This window comes from Pygocentrus nattereri, chromosome 12 (assembly GCF_015220715.1).
Source record: "Pygocentrus nattereri isolate fPygNat1 chromosome 12, fPygNat1.pri, whole genome shotgun sequence".
NCBI lineage: Eukaryota > Metazoa > Chordata > Actinopteri > Characiformes > Serrasalmidae > Pygocentrus > Pygocentrus nattereri.
In genome coordinates, this window is record NC_051222.1 from 34,442,642 (window position 1) to 34,465,433 (window position 22,792).

The 22,792-nt window shown below is 42.5% G+C and overlaps 2 protein-coding genes across 2 annotated transcripts; both read left to right on the forward strand.

Moving 5' to 3' along the window:
- The first annotated feature begins 955 nt into the window (after positions 1–955).
- On the forward strand, positions 956–6,787 carry LOC108411847 (zinc-binding protein A33-like). The gene is made up of 6 exons (XM_017683613.2): positions 956–1,351; positions 2,481–2,576; positions 2,660–2,887; positions 4,758–4,780; positions 4,860–4,981; positions 6,198–6,787. Exons 1-6 carry the CDS (start codon positions 956–958, stop codon positions 6,785–6,787), a joined length of 1,455 nt encoding a protein of 484 aa, XP_017539102.2.
- Positions 6,788–15,476: 8,689 nt separating this feature from the next.
- Positions 15,477–22,301, forward strand: LOC108411846 (nuclear factor 7, brain-like). The gene is made up of 6 exons (XM_017683612.2): positions 15,477–15,872; positions 19,219–19,314; positions 19,398–19,625; positions 20,499–20,521; positions 20,644–20,762; positions 21,739–22,301. Exons 1-6 carry the CDS (start codon positions 15,477–15,479, stop codon positions 22,299–22,301), a joined length of 1,425 nt encoding a protein of 474 aa, XP_017539101.2.
- Positions 22,302–22,792: the final 491 nt, after the last annotated feature.

Below are 22,792 nucleotides of genomic sequence, written 5' to 3' on the forward strand. Positions count from 1 at the left end.
GTTCTGGAGGTGTGCATATCCAGCAAGTTTGTCATGTTTAGTCGCAGCGCTGCACCAGCCTGAGATGGTGATGACAAAATTAATATTAGAACTGATCCAGCAGGTAATGAAACAGGTTATCCTACTTCAGCTGATGTATGAAGTGTATCCTTTGCTGGGCTTTCTTTTAACTGGGATTGATGTGCCAGACACTTGAATGACCCCATAGCCTTAAGTATGCAGGTTGTCACTCAAGGTGCTGGTTGATTTTCAAAATGCCTCAGAACCCAAGCATTTCCATAGGTTTTTATTTTGTGTGGTTATTTTCACTGCTTCTTTTTAACCAGTGAAACTAATTCTCACTTTTCTAGGGACAAGGGAGCACTGCAACGTGATGCCTGAGAGGAGCAGGTTCTGTGGCTGAACTGATAGATACTTCGGTTTGCATCATGAGCACAGCTACCTTTAGTAAATTTAGTAAAAAATCAGGTCACTGAGCATAAAAGAATTTTCCAGTGGTAATTACACTACAGTCATTGCTCACATCTGAGATCAGTAGGTGGTTGCAGATGCTTACAGGTGGGTGGCTGAACAGCTGGTCCTCAAATCGATGTGGCGACCCAACTGTTGAATTTGGGTCTGAATTTCGCTCTACTCAGTGTACTTAGTGGCTGTAGTGAAGCAATGTAATGCTTCATTGGTTGTCCTCTTGTAAAAACACAACAAAACTTGATTGGCTACACTGACACACCTGTAACCTGTTCCTCTTGCTCAGTCGGAGCTGTGGCAAACACGTCGACAGTGCTCGGACAATTTTTGAGGTAATTTAGTTTTTGACATTTTTCTCTCACTTACATTTTTAACAGGTAATGTTCAGTGTTTATTTGAAGATCCATAATAAATGATACGTACATCACTTTATGTGTATTTAACTAAATGACTATGATTTCTTCTCAGGCAGACGCCGCTTGCAGCGATGGCGATGTCTCTCTTCCCACTCGAACAGGACCTGTCGTGTCCTGTGTGCTTTGAAATCTTTAACGACCCAGTGATTCTGTCCTGCAGTCACAGTTTCTGTAGGACATGTCTACAGCGGAGCTGGGAGGAGAAAATGGAAAGAGAGTGTCCTGTCTGCAGGTGTCAGTCATCAGAAGGTCATCTTCCTACCAACCTGGCTCTCAGGAGTGCCTGTGAGTCTTTCTTGCAGCAAAAGAGAGCGCGAGACTTAGACCCCCAGAGATGTCCTCTACACTGTATGAGGCTTCATCTGTTCTGTGAGAGAGATGAGAAGCTGGTGTGTACACAGTGTGTGTCTCAGCATCATCAGAATCACAGTTTCTGCTCCATCAGTAAGGCTGCCAGCCCTCGTAAGGTAGGGAAGAAATGTTTCTGTCCTGTAAAAACAACAAAATCTTGCCCAACTCCATGAGAAATTGAGTGCTTTCTATCCATAGTTGCCTAATTGACCTCTCAACGCTCTACCCACAAATGCAGTCTTTTGTAGTGACTACAGTTAGGCCTAAAGCTCATGGGTGGAGTACACAAATCCTATACTTGAGTGAAAATAGGGATACGCTTTGTAAAATGTTCCTCAAGTTAAAGAACAATTCATTGTACTGTGTCAGTGAAAGCACAGAAATAATTGCTTTTAAATCTAACTTTCAATATAAACTACTTTTTCTTATTTTAATGAAGATAGAAGCATTTTAAAAAGGAACAATTTGCTGCAACAGGACAATATGTTATTGGATCATGGATCATCATGGCCATGATGTTATTCCTGATAATCCAAGAGCCAAAGTGTTCTATTGCTTTTATACATTTCTGCAAAATAAAGAAAAACGTAGAGCAAATAAGCCCCGATCATCGTTTCCAATGAGCCTCAATATTGGTGACTCTTTCCACCAAAAGTAGTCCCAATTTTCCACTCAGCATTTTCAGGTAGAACCTGATGGTTTACAGCCAGCCTGTAAAGCGTTTCACAGCTCTTCTTGTTTTCTGAATTATACTCTTTTCACTTCTATCTAATTCCAATCTCTTTAGGATTGCCCCTATTTTAATCTTAGGCTTGTGTGCTGATGTTGCTTCTAGAGGCAATTTGGAAGTTGTAAGTGATTCAACAGAGGATTGAGTGCACTTCAGCACTTGGCAGCCCCGCTCTACAAGTTTGCAGGGTCTACTGCTTTGTGGCTAAGCTGTTGTTGCTCTTAGATGCTTCCATCTACAGTAATAGCACTTGTGTCCTATGACAGTGTTGTGTTTAAAGTCATTGCGCTCATCAGTATGACCCCTTCTATACAGACTGCAAAGCCATGTCTCCATATTTAGAAGTTGTGTTCCAATACCTTTGTGTATATAGTGTAGCTCAGCCAGTTTGTATTAAGCCTAAATATGTAATAGGCCTGAGATTTTAAGAGGTTAGTGGAAAAAAAAATAGTAACACCAATGTAGTTAATTGGTTTTAATGTTATTTTATCTGTTAATTTACTGTGTCTTTTTAGGAAAAGTTGAAGATTCTTCTAGCAAGGTTGGAGACAAAACGTAAAGTTTTCCAGAAAAGTAAATACATCAGTGAACAGGTGGCTGCGCATATTAAGGTGGGTTATCAGTAACGGTCTTCATATGAAACCTGATCTGTAAAAGCAATAAAAATGAAAGCCCTTTATTGCCCTGCTCCCAGTCTCAGGCCCAGAACACAGAAACACAGATACAGGAGGATTTTGAGAAGCTTCACCAGTTCCTCAGAGAAGAGGAGGAAGCCACCACAGCTGCACTGAAAGTGGAAGAAGAGAAGAAGAGCCAGAGAATGAAGAAGAAGATTCAAGAGCTAGATAAACAAATAATGGAAATCATTTCTAGAGTCACAGAATTAAACAATATACTAAAAGAGGACATCTTGATTGTACAGGTAAGGCATTTTATTAAGAACTATTTAGCTAAAAGTATTTGGACACCATTCTAATTACATAAAATCAAGCTCACAGCCATGCAGTCTCCAGAGAGAAACAATCATTCATTAATCATCTGTAACCACTTAATCCAGCTAGGGTCATGTACCAGTTGGGAAAGAATTTCAGACCTCCATGTCCACCGCAACTTCTGGGGGGCCACAAGTGACTCCCAAGCCAACTGGGAGACATAATCACTCCAGTGGGTCCTAGGATCTTGTCCCAGTAGGTAGTGCTTGGTAAACCCCCACTGGGAGGTGTCAAGGGAGAATCTTGATCAGATGCTCAAACCACCTCAACTAGCTCCTCTCAATGTGGAGTAGTGGCTCTATTCTGAGCTCCTCATCCTATCAAGTAGAGTGTAGCCCACCACCCAGAGAGGAAACCTCATTTCTGCTGCTTATTTTCGTGATCTCATATTTTTTGGTCATTACCTAACGCTTGTGACAATATGTAAGGGCTGGAATGTAGACCAACTGGTAAACAGAGAGCTTTGCCTTATGGTTCAGCTCCCTCTTTACCACTACAGTCCAGTACAGTGAGCCCATTATTGCTGCCACCTGTCCCAGCTTGCAGCTGATCACTCTTCCCATCACTCATTAACACCGAGATACTTTGGCTCCTCCACCTGGGGTGCAAAGAAACACTGGAAGTAAAACACCTGATCAAATTTCTGTCTTGCTAGAGCCTGTAACCTTATGAGTTGTTATTGTGAAGTGAAAGTCAGTGTGTTTCATTCTTGAGGCAGTTGCCTAACTAGTCATCGCCCTTAAAGGCATCATTCTTGTTGGGCAGCATTTTAACACAAATGCAGCCTTGGTAGGCATTCAGGCAACTTCTGTTGTACTGTACATGTGATATCTGTGAATAAGGATGGATCCCAGCCATGCAGTAGGTTCTTTAAGGAGTCATATCTTACAATTTTGTGAATCATCTCTATTCACTCACTGACCTCATCCACTAAAATTTTGCTGTCAACATTCACGTTTATGACATTTGGCATACTCTCTCATCCCGAGTGACTTATGACTTGATCGGAGGCAAAAGTAGTGTCTTGCCCAAGGCTTCTTGTTGGTATAGTATAGGGTTCTCGCCCAGGTGGAGTCTACAGTGTAGAGGGCAGCAGCATTACCCACTACACTATGCCAACTACCAACATTCACCTAACAGTGATATGACTCTGATAAGCATAGCAATATCAAACAGAGAAAACAAGCACTTGCTGTGTTTACTTTCAGAACTTACATCGTCCAGTAAGTCACACTATTTTTATCTTTCTGGGGAAATGCAAGTCTATAGCGATATGATCATTTCTTTATATTTGGCCAAGATAAGGCACCTTAGAAGACAGCTGACTTATGCTGCCTTCCAAACCTTAGGAGTGCGCAAATGCTGCCTACTTAGATGGCTGCCTACCAAATGGACCACAATCATGTTTTGGGGCAGGTCAGCCATTTGGCTCAGGACTAGTGGAAGCATGTTCTGTGGTGTGATCCATCGCACTCCACCATCTAGTAGTTTGACAGCTAAATCTACATTTGGCAAATGCAGGAGAAAAGCACCAGACTGACTGATGACTGTAAAGTTTGGCAGAGGTGGAATAATGGGCTGGGGCTGATCTTCATGATTTCAGATCCAATGAAGGGAATTAAAAAGGCCAAAGTGGCATTCTGGAGAAATGTTTGCTTCCAGATTTATAGCAATTTTGAAATGAGCACCTATGGATGTGATGTCCACATACTTTTGGCCATGATGGACATATGCAGTTTGTAATAATATGGAAGTAAATCTGTTAAAAATAAATAGTACATATGTTGTTTAATTTTGCAGGATTTCAAGAAGGCAAGCGAAAGGTAAACACTAACCTACACAAGTGATCATTTTTCATATTATAAAAATGAAAGATAGTAAATTGTGTTTTTGTGTGTTCAGAGCTGAATACATAGTGCCAGATCCACAACCTCAGGAATCAGGAGCTCTGATTGATGTGGCCAAACATCTAGGAAATCTGAGTTACAGAGTTTGTAAGAAGATGAAGAACGTTTGTCCTTACTGTGAGTTACAAATGGTTAAAGATACACCGTGTTAGACATTTTTGTTTGTAGCATTACTGAGTTAAAATGACAAAACAGGTAAAACAAGATGTGCTGCTGTGAATGACCCTGTAAAGACTGAAATAGTAATTTAAAAGCCGGAGGGGTTGGGTCAGATTAGGTGGGATTTTATCAAGCCACATAATACGTCTTTATGTATTAATGCTTCGTACTCAGACTCAAGAAGAAGATCCAACTTGAGGTTTAGGCCTAAAATGCAAAGTTAACATTATGCTGATGAAGATATGATGACAAGAGTAGATAATTCACTAACATACTCAGAAGACACATCCTTCACCTTCACCAGTTCTCTTTGAATGCTCTTTCAATCATCAGATTCATCCGCTTGGGGAAGGGGTCCAAAGTGCAGGCCACTTTACTTAATATTCTTCCATGTAGTTACATGTTTCAAACAGAAAGTTCACCAAACAATGGCATTACTGAGTCAGTAAAAAAAAAAAAAAAAAAGATGCAAAAATGTGACATCCTTGCACCAGACTAACTGCTTACTGTAACGTTTGGCAGAGGTGGAATAATGGGCTGAGGCTGATTTTCCTCATGATTTTAGCCTTATGTCTTAGATCCAATGAAGGAAAATGAAGGCCAAAGTGGCATTCTGGAGAACTGTTTGTCTCCAAATTTATATGAATTTAAATGAAAACTAGATGAAAACTAAATAAAAGCAAGTTCAGAATGGTTTAGACTAATTCTACTAATTTCCTAGTCTTGGACTGGTTGATAATATCGTTGCCCAGAACTTACTGGAATTAATCAATCCACTGTTCGATTGAGTCTCACACAGCATTGCAAACCTCCTAGAGTTAACATAGGTTAAAAATAAACATCTGCCAAATGCATGCATTACGACCTGCAGTCAGCTTCATAATTATTGTCGCCCTAAAGATAAATAAAAATGTCTTTGTGGTTAATGAGCTCAATCTCATTCTGAAAATAGAAAATCCTAAGCTTTAAATAATCGTTGAAACACATTTAGTGTAAGAAAAGGTGAAAATCTTATAGAAACATTACAAAAAAATTATCCTGGAATTTGTATACAATTATATATTTCCACACTAAATGGTCCCAAATCTGTAATGTTCAATATTTTGATTGTAAAGAAATACAAGTCCTGAATGGTGAAACATCTGATTAATAGAAACGTCTTGCTCTTCTGTAGTTCCAGTGGTCCTGGACCCGAACACTGCAAACCCCTCCCTCAGTATTTCTGCAGATTTTAGCAGTTTTTCAAACTCTGCTGAAAACCCTCAACTTCCAGACAACCCAGAGAGGATGAGTGCATATGAAAGCGTTCTGGGCTCTGAAGGCTTCTCCTCAGGAACTTACAGCTGGGAAGTGGAGGTTGGAAACAGTGAGGACTGGATTGTAGGAGTGGCTGAAGAAACAGTCAGCAGGAAGGAAACCTGTGGGGCAGTCCCAGAGAATGGGTTCTGCTGTATATGGAGGGATGGTAATAATATTACAGCTGGACTCTCCCTAAGTACATCTGAAACTCTAATGAAAAAACCAACCATTAAGAGAATCCGTGTGACACTTAAATGTCAGGAAGGTCTAGTGATTTTTTCAAACTCAGATAATAACACCGATTTGCATACCTTTGCACACAAATTCACTAAGAAGGTATATCCATACTTCAACAATGGCAGCAAGAATGCCTTAAAAGTTATACAGCAAAGTAACACTGAGAGCAACAGCCTAACACAAAGTTATTCATTTCTCAGTAGATACTTCTTTGGAACCTCCACATAAGATAAGTACTTACAGAAGTAAAGTGAGAATCAAATGACAATAATTGAAAAAAAAAAAAACACTTGAGTTTCCAAAAAATTGATTGATTGGAAAAAATTGATTAAAAAATATAGGAAAAATATAATTGAACAACCATGAAAGTCCTGGTAGACTACTGAAAATGAATGCATTTGAAAGCTTTCATCCTCAAGAGAAAACAGAGATTCACTCTTGCCCCAGATCTGAAAGCATCCACAGGTATTTCTATCCATTCTTCCACTGTGAGAAGACCACTCAGCACTATGGGTCTGAAAGGATGTGTAGAAGATCAAGAAGAACCTCACTGAGAAAAGGAGATGAAAAAGCTGAACAATGGACTGACCTTAATGTCACTGAATGTCTTTAGATTGCTCGGATTGTGAGAAGCAGAAAATGCAAAACCAATTTCTGAGACTGAACTTTGGAGATGTGGGAAAATATCCCATCAATTTATGTTTTCCTGATGCCAAAAATGTATAAATTGCATTTAATGGCTGTTTTGACTGGAAATGACATAAATGAAAGGGAGTCTCTTACTTTTGCATGGAAATCTATATATGTAATAAGAAAAGAGGGATTCTTCGGCAAATGTTTAGCACTTTTAAGAAAAAAAAAATATTCAAGCATAAGAGATTAAACAAACATTTTTCTTTTTCCTCAAATGTCTAATATTACATATTTATGTTGTTGGAAGAAAACCTTGTATGTCCAAAATTGTAGCTTTACAGGAGAAGGTAAAAAACCTACTTTACTTTTAATTGAAGTCAATGGAACCAGACTTTTTTGCAAGTAATATTTAGACCATCTCTTTTGGTCCATTCACCATGAAATTCTCATACAATGTAAAGAACAACAGCCATTTTCAAATTAGGTCAAAAACTGAAAAATGACAAAAATGGAGATATGAGGTTTTCTTCTGACAACAGCAATATATTATATATCACATAATATTACATATTACATGCATTACATACCTGCATGATCACTCTTTATACAACTGATATTTGTTCTTGGTATTGTATTGTTGCTACATTTGAATAGTTGGACATGAAAAAGATGTTGGTTTAATGATAATACACAGAGATGTTAGTACTTGTTTCTTTTCTTTTCATTCGTATGTGTCATGATTGGCCCCTCCCAGTCCAGTCCATGTGTTCGTGTTGTGTTTTGATCTTCCATGTGCATTTGTTTTGGTTTCCTAGTCCGGCCCCTTGTTTTGGTGACTCCTCCCCTGATTATTCTCACCTGTGTTTCCACCTGTGTCTTGTGAACCCTCGTTAGCCCTCTTGTATTTAAGCCTTGTGTTTTCATTAGTCTGGTGCTGGTCTTTGATCTTCTGTGTTGTTTGTACTGGTCTATGTACAGTTGTTGGTTCTGTTTTATTCTGGTTTGTCATGTCTGTCCCCCAATCTATCCGTGTTGGATCTATGACCCTGGATTTGCCCACAATAAACGTCGCTTATCTCCACATATGTGTCTGCCTCCTCGCTCCCTGTTACAGTATGTATGAAAAGAATCAAATACAGATATTTTAATGTTTGCTCTTAAAATATAGGTAAAGATGTTCATTATTTAAAACGTGGTAATTCAATTTCAGCATTAAGACAAAGGTTTGGGTTTTTTTTTTTCCTGAACTAAAGGCCAAGCTCTGATAGTCATGGTTCGCCACAGATAAAGACACACAGGGCTTCATTCACCAGTGTCTTAATATGTTTTTCCTTAAACTTGTGAAAAGTCCTAAGAGATAGTCTACATGAGATTTATGATGTGTTCTTAAACCATAGAATTTCTCACCTTTGTGCTCTTGAGAATAAGGGACCCTTATTAATCCTACAAAAGGGGAAATTTCACCTCCGCATTTAACCCATCCGTGCAGTGAAACACCACATACACACTAGTGAGCACACGCACACTGGGGGCAGTGAGCACACTTTCCTGGAGCGGTGGGCAGCCCAATCTGCAGCGCCCGGGGAGCAGTTGGGGGTTAGGTGTCTTGCTCAAGGACACCTCAGTCACGTGCTGTCGGCTCTGGGGGTCAAACCGGCAACCTTCCGGTCATGAGGCTGGATCCCTAACCTCCAGAAATTTAAGAAGAACTTTTGTCTTAAGAATGGCCAGAATGGGTTTAGCCTTAGCTTAGGACACAGATCTCTGCTCTGTCCTCTTACCCTGTCTTTGTTTACTGTCTTGACGCTAGGCCCAGAGCCTTCCGGTCAGTATAAATGGCTCTTGGCTCTAAATTAGGTCTTGGTCTCCTCATCAGCTCTGGAGGTAGCTGGTTGAAATAGAAGGGATGGTCTAAAATGATGTTTTTGCAGCGATTATTAATATCAAGCAGTGTCTGTGATGTCTGAAGTTCACCTTAGTGAGTCAAGTGAAAAGGCAGGAGATAGTTAGGTAAATAAGCACATCACCACTGTCTTGATCTACCCTAAGAAAATTTGGTCTACACAAAGTAAATTAAAAAAAAATGAATAACTTGATGAGAATGTTCTTGGCTCTAAACAAAATAATTCTATGGGCTCAGCTCACACTGTTTGTTAAACTGTAATTAACTGCATTGATTGTTGGTTTTGGCAGATACTGGGAGCACTTTGTTACTGATGGATCCTGAGCAGAAGAGACCTTCATGGAAAAGTTTTTCTACATGAGGAAATGTTATGCCTGTTGGCTGTTTCTACTTCTGGAGGTAAGCATATCCAGCAGGCCTGGCAAGTCAACACAAAAGGTCTTTTCTGTAGAGGTGATGACATGCAGCAGTAAATGTCATGGTTGATGGCAGAGCTGCACCAGACTGAGATGGTAGACTCAATAATAGAACTGAACCAGCAGGTCTTGAAACTGGTTCACTTACTTCAGTGGATGCATGAAGTACATCCTCTGCTGGGCTTTCTTTTTTAATGTTGGAGTTTAATGTTGAAGTCCCAGAAACTTGAAGCCCATAGTCTGAAACTTGCAGGTTTCCACCCATCCAGGAGTTCCAAAATGTTCCCGAAACCCAAACGTTTTCACCTCTTATTTCTTCGTGTGAAGTTTAAACTGCTTTATTCCAGTTTAGCCACTTCTATACAAAGAATAGGTTACATTAGGGACAACTCTTTCAGAAAGATGCACTCCTGGAGGCATGTTTAGCTCAGTGTGTAGTGTGCTGGGTGGTCACTAGTGAGCTGGTGGAGCTCAGTGTGTAGCGTGCTGGGTGGTCACTAGTGAGCTGGTGGAGCTCAGTGTGTAGCATGCTGGGTGGTCACTAGTGAGCTGGTGGAGCTCAGTATGTAGCGTGCTGGGTGGTCGGTAGTGAGCTGGTGGAGCTCAGTGTGTAGCGTGCTGGGTGGTCGGTAGTGAGCTGGTGGAGCTCAGTGTGTAGTGTGCTGGGTGGTCGGTAGTGAGCTGGTGGAGCTCAGTGTGTAGCGTGCTGGGTGGTCGGTAGTGAGCTGGTGGAGCTCAGTGTGTAGCATGCTGGGTGGTCGGTAGTGAGCTGGTGGAGCTCAGTGTGTAGTGTGCTGGGTGGTCGGTAGTGAGTTGGTGGAGCTCAGTGTGTAGTGTGCTGGGTGGTCGGTAGTGAGCTGGTGGAGCTCAGTGTGTAGCATGCTGGGTGGTCGGTAGTGAGCTGGTGGAGCTCAGCATGTAGCGTGCTGGGTGGTCGGTAGTGAGCTGGTGGAGCTCAGCGTGTAGTGTGCTGGGTGGTCGGTAGTGAGCCGGTGGAGCTCAGTGTGTAGTGTGCTGGGTGGTCAGTAGTGAGCCGGTGGAGCTCAGTGTGTAGCGTGCTGGGTGGTCGGTAGTGAGCTGGTGGAGCTCAGTGTGTAGCGTGCTGGGTGGTCGGTAGTGAGCTGGTGGAGCTCAGTGTGTAGCGTGCTGGGTGGTCGGTAGTGAGCTGGTGGAGCTCAGTGTGTAGTGTGCTGGGTGGTCGGTAGTGAGCTGGTGGAGCTCAGCGTGTAGCGTGCTGGGTGGTCGGTAGTGAGCTGGTGGAGCTCAGCGTGTAGTGTGCTGGGTGGTCGGTAGTGAGCCGGTGGAGCTCAGTGTGTAGTGTGCTGGGTGGTCAGTAGTGAGCCGGTGGAGCTCAGTGTGTAGCGTGCTGGGTGGTCAGTAGTGAGCTGGTGGAGCTCAGTGTGTAGTGTGCTGGGTGGTCAGTAGTGAGCTGGTGGAGCTCAGCGTGTAGTGTGCTGGGTGGTCAGTAGTGAGCTGGTGGAGCTCAGCGTGTAGTGTGCTGGGTGGTCGGTAGTGAGCTGGTGGAGCTCAGCGTGTAGTGTGCTGGGTGGTCGGTAGTGAGTTGGTGGAGCTCAGCGTGTAGTGTGCTGGGTGGTCGGTAGTGAGCTGGTGGAGCTCAGTGTGTAGTGTGCTGGGTGGTCGGTAGTGAGCTGGTGGAGCTCAGTGTGTAGTGTGCTGGGTGGTCGGTAGTGAGCGGTGGAGCTCAGCGTGTAGTGTGCTGGGTGGTCGGTAGTGAGCTGGTGGAGCTCAGCGTGTAGTGTGCTGGGTGGTCGGTAGTGAGCGGTGGAGCTCAGTGTGTAGTGTGCTGGGTGGTCGGTAGTGAGCTGGTGGAGCTCAGTGTGTAGTGTGCTGGGTGGTCGGTAGTGAGCTGGTGGAGCTCAGTGTGTAGTGTGCTGGGTGGTCGGTAGTGAGCGGTGGAGCTCAGCGTGTAGTGTGCTGGGTGGTCGGTAGTGAGCTGGTGGAGCTCAGCGTGTAGTGTGCTGGGTGGTCGGTAGTGAGCTGGTGGAGCTCAGCGTGTAGTGTGCTGGGTGGTCGGTAGTGAGCTGGTGGAGCTCAGCGTGTAGCGTGCTGGGTGGTCGGTAGTGAGGTGGTTTAGCTCAGCGTGTAGCGTGCTGGGTGGTCGGTAGTGAGTTGGTGGAGCTCAGCGTGTAGCGTGCTGGGTGGTCGGTAGTGAGCTGGTGGAGCTCAGCGTGTAGCGTGCTGGGTGGTCGGTAGTGAGCTGGTGGAGCTCAGCGTGTAGCGTGCTGGGTGGTCGGTAGTGAGCTGGTGGAGCTCAGCGTGTAGTGTGCTGGGTGGTCGGTAGTGAGCTGGTGGAGCTCAGTGTGTAGTGTGCTGGGTGGTCGGTAGTGAGCTGGTGGAGCTCAGTGTGTAGTGTGCTGGGTGGTCGGTAGTGAGCGGTGGAGCTCAGTGTGTAGTGTGCTGGGTGGTCGGTAGTGAGCTGGTGGAGCTCAGTGTGCAGTGTGCTGGGTGGTCGGTAGTGAGCTGGTGGAGCTCAGTGTGTAGTGTGCTGGGTGGTCGGTAGTGAGCGGTGGAGCTCAGTGTGTAGTGTGCTGGGTGGTCGGTAGTGAGCTGGTGGAGCTCAGTGTGTAGTGTGCTGGGTGGTCAGTAGTGAGCTGGTGGAGCTCAGTGTGTAGTGTGCTGGGTGGTCATTTTTAACACTTAATGTTAAGAGGTTATTGTGTACATCTAAAATGAAGTGTCATGTTATGTATATTGAACTAAATGATTATGACTTCTTCGTATCATTTTAGTAGAAGCTCCAGAAAAGCAGAGGCTGCTTGCAGCGATGGCGAGCTCTCTCTTCCCACTTGAACAGGACCTGCCATGCCCTGTGTTTTCAAATCTTTAACAGCCCAGCCTTGCAGTCACAGTTTCTGTAGGACGTGTCTGAAGCAGAGAAGGATTAATAGTCTAGGACTGTTTGTCATGATTTGGAAAATTCAAGGACAAAGAAAATGCCATTCTGGAGAACTGTTTGCTTCCAAATTTGTAACCATTTGGGAAAGCAAACTCCATAAAGAACCTAACTGACCTCAATCCCCGTCCAACACCTTTGGGATGAATTGGAATGCCTGTGGGCCAGGCTTCATCATCTAATATCAGTGCCTGATCTCACTAATGCTCTTGCGGCTGAATGGTGGTGAATCCCTGCAGCTGCTTTGTTCCGAAATTGTGGTGTCTTCCCAGAAGTCTTCATGCTGTTCCTTAGCAGAGGGACTCCATATTAATTCCCATGTTTCTTGGAAAGAGATGTTCAACAAGCAACTATGGATGTGATGGCCACATACTTTTGGCTACAATGTACATATGTGGTTTTTGATAATGCAGAAGAAAATCTGTTAAAGTAACTAGATAGTGTACTTAATTTCACAGGATTTTAGGTGGGCAAATGAAAGGTAAACAGCAATCTGTACAATTGTTCCTATGCATATCTTTACAATTTAATTCTTTTTTGATGTGACAAAACTTATAGAGTAATCTACATGTTTGTCTTCAGACCTCAATATACAGAACCAGATCTCAAACTGCAGTCAGGACCTCTGCTTGATGTGGCCAAACACCCAGACAATATGAAATCCAGATCTCATAAGAAGACAAAGAACCTCAGTCTTTACTGTGAGTTCCATCCATCTCCATCATCCTTTAATTTTAAGTACACAAACATACACACGTTTTCTAAGCCGCTTCTCCCTCAGAGTCACACGGGGTGCTGGAGCCTATCCCAGCGGTCATTGGGCGAAAGGCAGGATACACCCTGGACAGGTCGCCAGTCCATCGCAGGGCAGACAGACAGACACAGACAGTCACTCACACCCAGGGGCAATTTATCTTGTCCAGTTGGCCTGAGTGCATGTCTTTGGACTGTGGGAGGAAACCGGAGAACCCGGAGGAACCCCACACAGACACGGGGAGAACATGCAAACTCCACACAGAGAGGACCCCAGTCGCCCGGCCGGGGAATCGAACCCAGGCCCTCTTCTATGTGACAGCGCTACCCACTGCACCACCGTGCCGCCCAGCAAAGCCTGAAATAATCATTTATAAGTCAGGGGTCACACGCACAGGCCCAGAAAGAAAGTCTGGCTTAATGTTTAGGTCCCAAGGGCAAAATCAGCATTATATTACTCGGGATATGATGACAATATTGGATTATTCACATACATTCTCATTTTGCTCAGCGTCACTTTACAAATTCTGAGGGTTGGTACCTAGCTAGCTGTTCAACTCTGTACAGAGTAAAGCATAGCATGTACTGAGTGCACAAAGCGTGTATTTACATCCAATTATTACATCCAGTATCAATTATATATGCTCTGTCTTTCAAGAGTTCAAAGGTCTTTTGTTTAGAGTCTCTGTGCAAACAGCAGGAAGAACAGATCCCTCGCACTGGCCATGCATTTGAGTCCAACGTCCATGGGTTTTGGGGAGAAGTGAGGATTTGGTCCTAGGTTTGATCCAATGTCTGCTTACGTTTAGCGATGCCAGCTCATGTAGCTCCTTTCTAATGTTCGCAGGCTTGTGCTTGCTCTCAGTTAGCTCCCAAAGATAATTCTTCCTTCTGAGTTTTAACAGTAACTTAGTTGTTCTTTTAAGTCACTAGACTCCCCCTGCCAACCTGCACCCCCTACCCCCCCTTCCCCAGTGGCCAGAGTAAACCAAACCAACTCATGCAACCACAAGAGTTCTCTTTGAGTTCTCTTACAACATGCTCAAAATCAGATTCATCCAATCGGGGAAGGGGTCCAAAGCACAACCAACTTTACAAAATGTTGTTTTGTGAAGTTACACGTTTCCACCAGAGAGGACCAAATCCCCAAATCTACAGTATGGAAGATTACTTGAATTAATAATGAAAGTAAAATGAAGCTAAAATATGGCCCTTGCTTTTCACCAAGCTTTAAAGCCTTCCATATTTATTCCAAACTCAGAACTATTTAACATATTTTCTCCACAAGCTGGTTATTTTCATCTCTAACTATATATTACCTAACCATCTAGCCAACTCGATTAATACTGAGGAAAGTTTTTTGTGTGAAAAGTGTCAATCATATAGCTACTGTGCTGCAAATTTCAAATTCAAAATGACTGAGTACCATAACTTTCCACCAGGAATTTTCTCAGTCCTCCTGATTTCCCATTCTGGAAAGCCACTAGCATTGTGGACAAACACATCCATCCTTCACATGGACTTTTTTCACCGCTGCCATCTGGCAGAAGGTACTGGGTCATCCATGCCACCACTGCCAGACTCTGCAACAGCTTTATTCCTCAAGCGATCAGGTTTTTAAACTCAGGTTTAAAATTCAATTTCAAAATTAACATAGAGGGTTTTCTCCTGAACTTAAAACCTAGCACTAATAGTCATGGTTCGCCACTGATAAAATGCTTTGGGCCTCATTCAGCAGTGTCATAATATGCTTTGTTCTTGAGAAAGGTCCAAAGAAAACGTTGACATTGTGTGCTCTTGAGTGTGTGTAGATTCTGTTCTTACCTAAGAACAAATCCCAAAATAAGAAAGCTCTAGTGAATGTCGGATGGAGTCTTCATGAAAACGGTGTAAACGGGTTTTAAAAAGAAAAGTTTCAGATGCTTACAGATGGGTGGCTGAACAGCTCCATCTGCATTTTACTGTACTAAATATACTTAGTGGATGTAGGGAAGAAATAACTTGTTCTCACATATAGGTGTAAAAACATGACAAAACTTGACTGGCTACCATGACACACCTGTAACCTGTTCCTCTTGCTCAGTTGGAGCTGTCAACATCGCAAACACGTCCACAGTGCTCTGACGATTTTAAGGTAACTTAGTTTCTAACATTTTTCTCTCACCTACATTTTTAACAGTGTTCATCCGGAACATCTGAAATGAATACTGTCATGTTATGGTATATTGAACTAAATGATTATGACTTCTTTGTATCATTTCAGTAGAAGCTCTTGAAAAGAAGAAGCTGCTTGCAGCGATGGCGACGTCTCTATCCCCATTCGAACAGGACCTGTCGTGTCCTGTGTGCTTTGAAATCTTTAACGACCCAGTGATTCTGTCCTGCAGTCACAGTTTCTGTAGGACATGTCTACAGCGGAGCTGGGAGGAGAAAATGGAAAGAGAGTGTCCTGTCTGCCGGCGTCGGTCATCAGATAATTATCTTTCTTCCAACCTGGCTCTGAGGAACACCTGTGAGTCTTACTTGCAGCAGAAGAGAGTGCAGGATTCAGACCCCCAGAGATGTTCTCGGCACTTTGAGAAGCTCAGTCTGTTCTGCGAGAAAGATGAGAAGCTGGTGTGTACACAGTGTGTGTCTGAGGACCATAAAAATCACAGTTTCTGCTCCATCAGTAAAGCTGCCAGCCCACGCAAGGTAGGAAAGTTTTTATTTTGCATTTCAAAATTGCGGGCGGCACGTGGCGTGGTGGGTAGCGCTGTCGCCTCACAGCAAGGAGGGCCTGGGTTCGATTCCCCGGCCAGGCGACCGGGGTCCTCTCTGTGTGGAGTTTGCATGTTCTCCCCATGTCTGCGTGGGTTTCCTCCGGGTTCTCCGGTTTCCTCCCACAGTCCAGAGACATGCTGTCAGGCCAATTGGATGTGCTAAATTGCCCCTAGGTGAGAGTGACTGTCTGTGTCTGTCTGTCTGCCCTGCGATGGACTGGTGGCCTGTCCAGGGTGTATCCTGCCTTCCACCCGAAGACTGCTGGGATAGGCTCCAGCATCCCCCCGCGACCCTGATGGAGAAGCGGCTTAGAGGATGGATGGATGGATGGATTTCAAAATTGCTGATTGTTTAAAACATCAGGGGATTTTCTTTTCATAGAAATGGCATAGATAGGAGGAATGTACCATGACTGCTGTAAAACCCTACAAAATCTTGCACAACCGCATGAGAAATTGAGTGCCTTCCATTCTCTACATAGCTGCCTAATTGACCTCCCAATGCTCTACCCACAAGAATGTTCTTCTGTAGTTACTGGTGAAGCATACAAATCTTATACATAATGAAGAATTATTCTATTCATATGTCTCTCTGAGCGAAAGGGCAACAGTATAAAGTATTATTCTATTATTTTCTTCAACAAAAATAGGAGTAATATTTTCTTGTTCATTCCTTAAATGATACAACACTAGCATTTCAGCATTTGCCAGATGAACCTGAATGTGTTTTCCTTCCAGGCAGTCTTTAAAGCATTTCACACCTTCTTTTGTTTGCTGCACTGTATTCTGTTGACTCCTGGTAAATTCCAGGCTGCGTAGTTGTTCAGCTCATACACAGAAAGCTCTTTTAGAATCAAAAGTTATTATAATATGAAATGACTATTGTTATTGCAGACAAATCAAGGTGTGCGTCTATCTAAATATCTGATATGTACGTATATTGTCAGAGAAGTGTCCTGTCTTCAGACGTCAGTCATAAAATAATAATGTTTCTGTTGGTTTCTGTTGTCTGTTGAGTATATTGTAGTCTCTTACCTCATTAAAGAATATAATGATGGTTTATTTGATGTAAGTCACCTAAAAAAAAGGCATATCTGCTTAAACTTTTAGCTCCTGACATTCCTTCTCCTCACTACCCTGAAAAACTCTAGATAAAGCATGTGTTGTAGTATTATGAGAACCAAGGGTATTACAAAGGTAATATTAAACCTGAACCTAGAGAAAAACAAGCTGGTCTGGGGTTGAAATGTTTTACAGGGTGGAGATACTCCAAATTTGTATGATCCTTGAGTACAATGGGATGATTAGCACCCTCTAACCAGAGCCTCCATTCTTCAAGATCCAGTTTCACTGCTAGAAGTTTTCCCATAATTGTATTCAGTGGGTGTGAGCTTATAGGTGTAACGGGGAGCGAGGAGGCGGACGATAAATGAGATTTGTTAAGGGCAAATCCAGGGTCATAGTCGTAACAGTCCAGGTTCACATAGCCAACACGGATAGATCGGGGGACAGACATGACAGACCAGAATCAAACAGAACAAACAGCAGTACATAGACCAGTACAAACGACACAACCAACATACATCAAACACCTACAACACAGACAGAGATTCAAACACTACAGCAGATAACAATTCAGACAAACACCAGTAACCAGACAGGGGAAAACACAGGCTTTAAATACATAAGGGTAAACGAGGGACAGGTGGAAACACAGGTGGAGACAATCAGGGGTGGAGTCTTGAAACAAGGGGGCTGGACTAAAAACCAAAACAAATTCACATGGGCCAAACCAAAACAAACACACGGACCAGACTGGGAGGGGCCAATTGTGACAATAGGAAATTAAACTATAAAGTGCAACATGGTATGTTGTGAGAGAATGCCTCCAATCCCTGTCTGGGAGGCATCCACTTGCACCAAAAAAGGTTCAGAAGGATCTGGGTGATTTAAGACAGGAGCTGAAGTGAAGGCCTCTTTAAGGGCATTGAAGGCACTCTGTACTTGGGAGGCAAACCAATTTTGTCAGACAACCCCTTAAGGGAGCAGTGGGGGATGCAGATATACAGCTGAAGTTTCTAATAAAACACTGATAGATCTGAGCAAATCCTAAGCATCTTTGTAGATCCTTCACTAAAGTAGGTCTGAGCCAGTTCACGACTCTGTTGACTTTGTAATCATCCATTATCACATGATTTGAACTGATGATGTATCCTAAAAGGCTACAGACTGGAGACAAAGCTCACATTTTTTACCTTTTACGAACAAGTCATTCTCAAGAAGGCATTTCAAAACAGAATGAACCTGTTTAATGCAAGATTTTAGGTCGGGAGAGTAGATGATGATGGAATCCGTGTGTGTGATTACAAGCTTGTCTATCATGTCTCTTAGGATATCATTTATGAAGGCTTGGAAAATGGATTGAGCATTTGAGAGATTACCAAATACGCATAGTGACCACTGGTATTCACTAAAGCTCTCATCTGGACCAAGTTGCAAGCACTCGTTAAGTGTCGTTTGGTGAAATATTTTGCCCCACTTAATTGTTCAAAGGCTACAGGGAGGGGAGAGGAAGAGGATAAGGGTTTTTCTTAGTGATCTAATTCAGCCCACAATGTTCTATGCAAGGCCAGAGACGCCCATCTTTTTTCTTAACAAAAAATAATCCAGAAGCTACGGGTGAAGTAGGTGGTCTCATGAAACCTTGTTTCTTCTTGAATGTATGTTTCTCTTCTCGGGTTATTGGATAGAGTCTAGATTTAGAAAGGGCTGAGTTTTCAATCAGAATACTGCAAGGGGATGTTAATGAGGGCTTCAGAATATGGACTCTCAGGGGAGGTGGACCTGGTTGCTATCTGGGCACATTTACGGCATTTGGCAGATGCTCTTATCCAGAGCGACTTACAATCATTTTACACAGAAAGGCCAAGGTGGTGTTAGGAGTCTGGCCCAAGGACTCTTATTGGTATAGTGTAGGGTGTTTGCCCAGGTGGGGGATTGAACCCCAGTCTACAGTGTAGAAGGCAGAGGTGTTACCCACTACACTATACCAACCACATGTTGGGTAATGTTGGGATCCGTGACAGCCTACCCTGCCTGAATAAATTCATGATTGCTCAGAATACACCCAGCTTTGCCATCTTTCAAAGGGTGCCCCAATGCTGTATGCAAGTTAATGATTTTTCCTTACTTTTTGCAAAGTATTTTCATTGAATCCAACAGATTTGGTCAATTATTTTAAGTGTTATGTTACATGATCATACACTGTGCATTTTTAGGAAAAGCTGAAGACTCATCTAACAAACATGGAGGCAAAACTTAATATTTTCAAAAAATTTAAAGACATCAGTGACCAGACAGCTGGACATATTAAGGTGGGTCATCGGTATACGTCTTGAAATGAAACCTGGTTTGTAAAATGAATAAAGATGAAAACACCCTTTTGCCCTGATCCCAGTGTCAGGCCCAGAACACAGAGAGAGGGATAAAGGAGGAGTTTGAGAAGCTTCACCAGTTCCTCAGAGACGAGGAGGAGGCCACCGTAGCTGCACTGAAAGAGGAAGAAGAGGAGAAGAGCCAGAGGGTGAAGAAGAAGATTGAACAGCTAGATAAACAGATAATGGAAATAAGTTCTAGAGTCACAGAATTAAACAGTATACTAAAAAATGATGCTTTGATTGTACAGGTAAGACGTTGTTATACACAACATGGCCAAAAGTATTTGGACATCATTCTAATTAGGGCTTCTGGCTAATTCAGCCACATTTAATGCACAAAATGTAATCTTTATGGAGAAACATTGGTAGTACAATGGGTTGTCCTGTCAACGTTGCACTGTCATATTTATCAACTTTTACATTTCTGCCATGCTGCAGTTAACTGTACGTTATAAATGTATAGGGGCTGCTAGACATTTATAACTTGGAGCAGTGGAAACGTCTTCTCTGGGGTAATAAATTATGCCTAATCTATGAGTCTGATAGACAAATATGGGTATGGTGGATGCAGAAAAACATCTCAGAGTGCCAGTTGTAAAGTTTGGCAAAGAAGGGATAATGGGCTGGGGCTGTTCATAATGGGTTGGGCTGCATGCTTTACATCCACTGAAGGGAACTCTTAATGCATACAGTGGCATTGTGGAGAATTGTTTCCAAATTTGTGGCAAAAGTTTGGGTAAGCAAGCTCCATAAAGAAACTGACTTGCCTGCACCTGAACCCAACCCCATCTAACACCTTTGGGATGAATTGCAATGCCTGTGAGCCAGGCTTTATCACCTAATATTAGTGCTTGGTCTCACTAATGCTCTTGTGGCTGAATGGAAGTAAATCCCTGAAGCTGCCAAAATCTAGTGTAAAGCTGTCACAGAATAGTTACTGCAGCAAATGGAGAAAAAAAAATATGTTAATACTCATGTTTTTGGAATGAGATGTTCAATAAGCATCTATGGATGTGATGTCCACATACTTTTGACCATGATGTATACATGTGGTTTGTAATAATGTGGAAGTCTAACTTATAATAACTAAATAGTACATACTTTATCACTCATTTTTACAGGATTTTAGGAGGGCAAGTGAAAGGTAAATATAATCTGTGCAGTGGTTCAGGTACTTTTCCAGTCTAATTCTGCACAAATTTAGCATAAGCTCTTTTTTGATGTTATAAAATTTATGAAGAGTAATCTATACATGTGTGTCTTAAGAGCTCAGTACATAGTAGCAGACCCAGAACTTGAGTCAGGAGCTCTGATGGACGTGGCCAAACACCTGGGGAATCTGAGTTACAGAGTTTGGAAGAAGATGAAAAACCTCTGTCCTTACTGTGAGTTACAAATACTTAAAGATGCACTGTGTAAGATTTTTTGTAGCACTAATAAGCCAGGAGAAAAAAAAAACTTACCAAAATATGGTGTGTGTGTGTGTGTGTGTGTGTGTGTGTGTGTGTGTGTGTGTGTGTGTGTGTGTGTGTGTTGCCAGTTGCCCTATAAAGCCTGATGCAATCAAATCAAAATTCAGAGGCGTCAGGTTGGGAGTTTTTTAGACCACATCATTGATCTTTATGTATTAATGTCTCACACATGACTCAAAAAGAATGTCTAGTTTTTTAAACAGTGTCCACTCACTGTCCACTCTATTAGACACTCCTACCTTGTGGGTCAACCTTGTAGATGTAAAGTCAGAGATGACAGCTCATCTGCTGCTGCACAGTTTGTGTTGATCATCTTCTGATCCTTCATCAGTGGTCACTGCTGTTGGCTGGATATTTTTGGTTGGTGGACTATTCTCAGTCCAGCAGCACTGCTGTGTCTGATCCACTGATCCCCCCGGCCCCCATTCTCTCAATCCTCATAATTTTCTGATTTCTGGGACTGGTGGCCAAAAATGTTGCCCAGAACAATATAATATAATCTACTAATAGCTTAACATTGTAAACGCCATAGAGATTAAATTAGCATAATCCAGTATCAAGGTTATTGAAATAAGAAGGGCTAAGATGCAAGCAAGAATAGACCTCTGCCACATGCATACATTATGACATATAGTCAGCGTCATAATTATTGGTACCTAACGATGAATAAAAAGGTTATGTCTTTGTAGTCAATCTCAAACTGAACAAATGAGAAAATTCTGACCTAAAGTAGTAAACTGAATCTAAGAAAACTGTAGAAACATTATTCCATATTTCCATCACAGGGCTCCAGATCTCAAAGTTATTTAATGTTGAATGTTTTCATTTTCAAATAGATCCAGAATGTTGAAGCATCTGTTCAATATAAACATATTTTGCTCTTCTGCAGTTCCAGTGATTCTGGATCCGAACATTGCAAACTCCTCCCTCAGTCTATCAGCAGATCTAAGCAGCATCTCACACTCTGCTGAAAACCCTCAACTTCCAGACAACCCAGAGAGGATGAGTGGGTATAATGGAGTTCTGGGTTCTGAAGGCTTCTCCTCAGGAACTCACAGCTGGGAGGTGGAAGTTGGAAACAGTGAGGATTGGATTGTAGGAGTGGCTGAAGAAACAGTCAGCAGGAAGAAAGGCTTTTTAGCACTCCCAGAAAATGGGTTCTGCTGTATATGGAGGTACGCTGATGAGATTAGTGCTGGAATCTCTAAGGATACATCTGAAACTCTAATGACAAAGCCAACCATTCGGAGAATCCGTGTCACACTTAAGTGGGAGAAAGGTCTTGTAACTTTTTCCAACACAGATTATAACACCGATTTGTATACCTTCGCACACACATTCACTAAGAAGATGTATCCATACTTCTACAACGAAAGTGTGCGCTCCTTAAAAGTTCTACCAAAAGATAAATTTTCATTTTTCAGTAATTTCAGTTCAGGTTATATAAGATAATCCAAAAATTACATTTGCAAACCTGGAGTTCAAAGATCAATTCTCCCGTCATGTAAACAGAGTTTAAAGCTTTCGACTTTGAGAAAGAAGAGAAAAGTAAGCTTCAGTCTTGATTCAGATTTGGGAAAAAATGTTATGGGTCTGAAAGGAGGTGTAGCTGTCAAGAAGCCCTTATGGAGAAATGGAAAAATAAATTGACTGACTACCCCAGGAATCCAGACCTCAACATCACTGCATTTGTTTTGGAATTACTCAGATTGGCAGAAACCAACTTCGACCAACTTCTAAGACTGAACTTTTGGAGGTGTGGCTGCAGATGTCTTGGAGAAATTGAAAGCGAGTCTCCTGAAAATAATGGAAACTGTATTAAAGATGAAGACCCGAACCCTTTTCTTATGTTTACCCCTACCCCTTGTTTTCAAAGTTTTGTCTTACCCCTTTCAATTGAGTTACAAGGGGTAGTAGTTGAAATCTTCTATAGAGACCCTTAA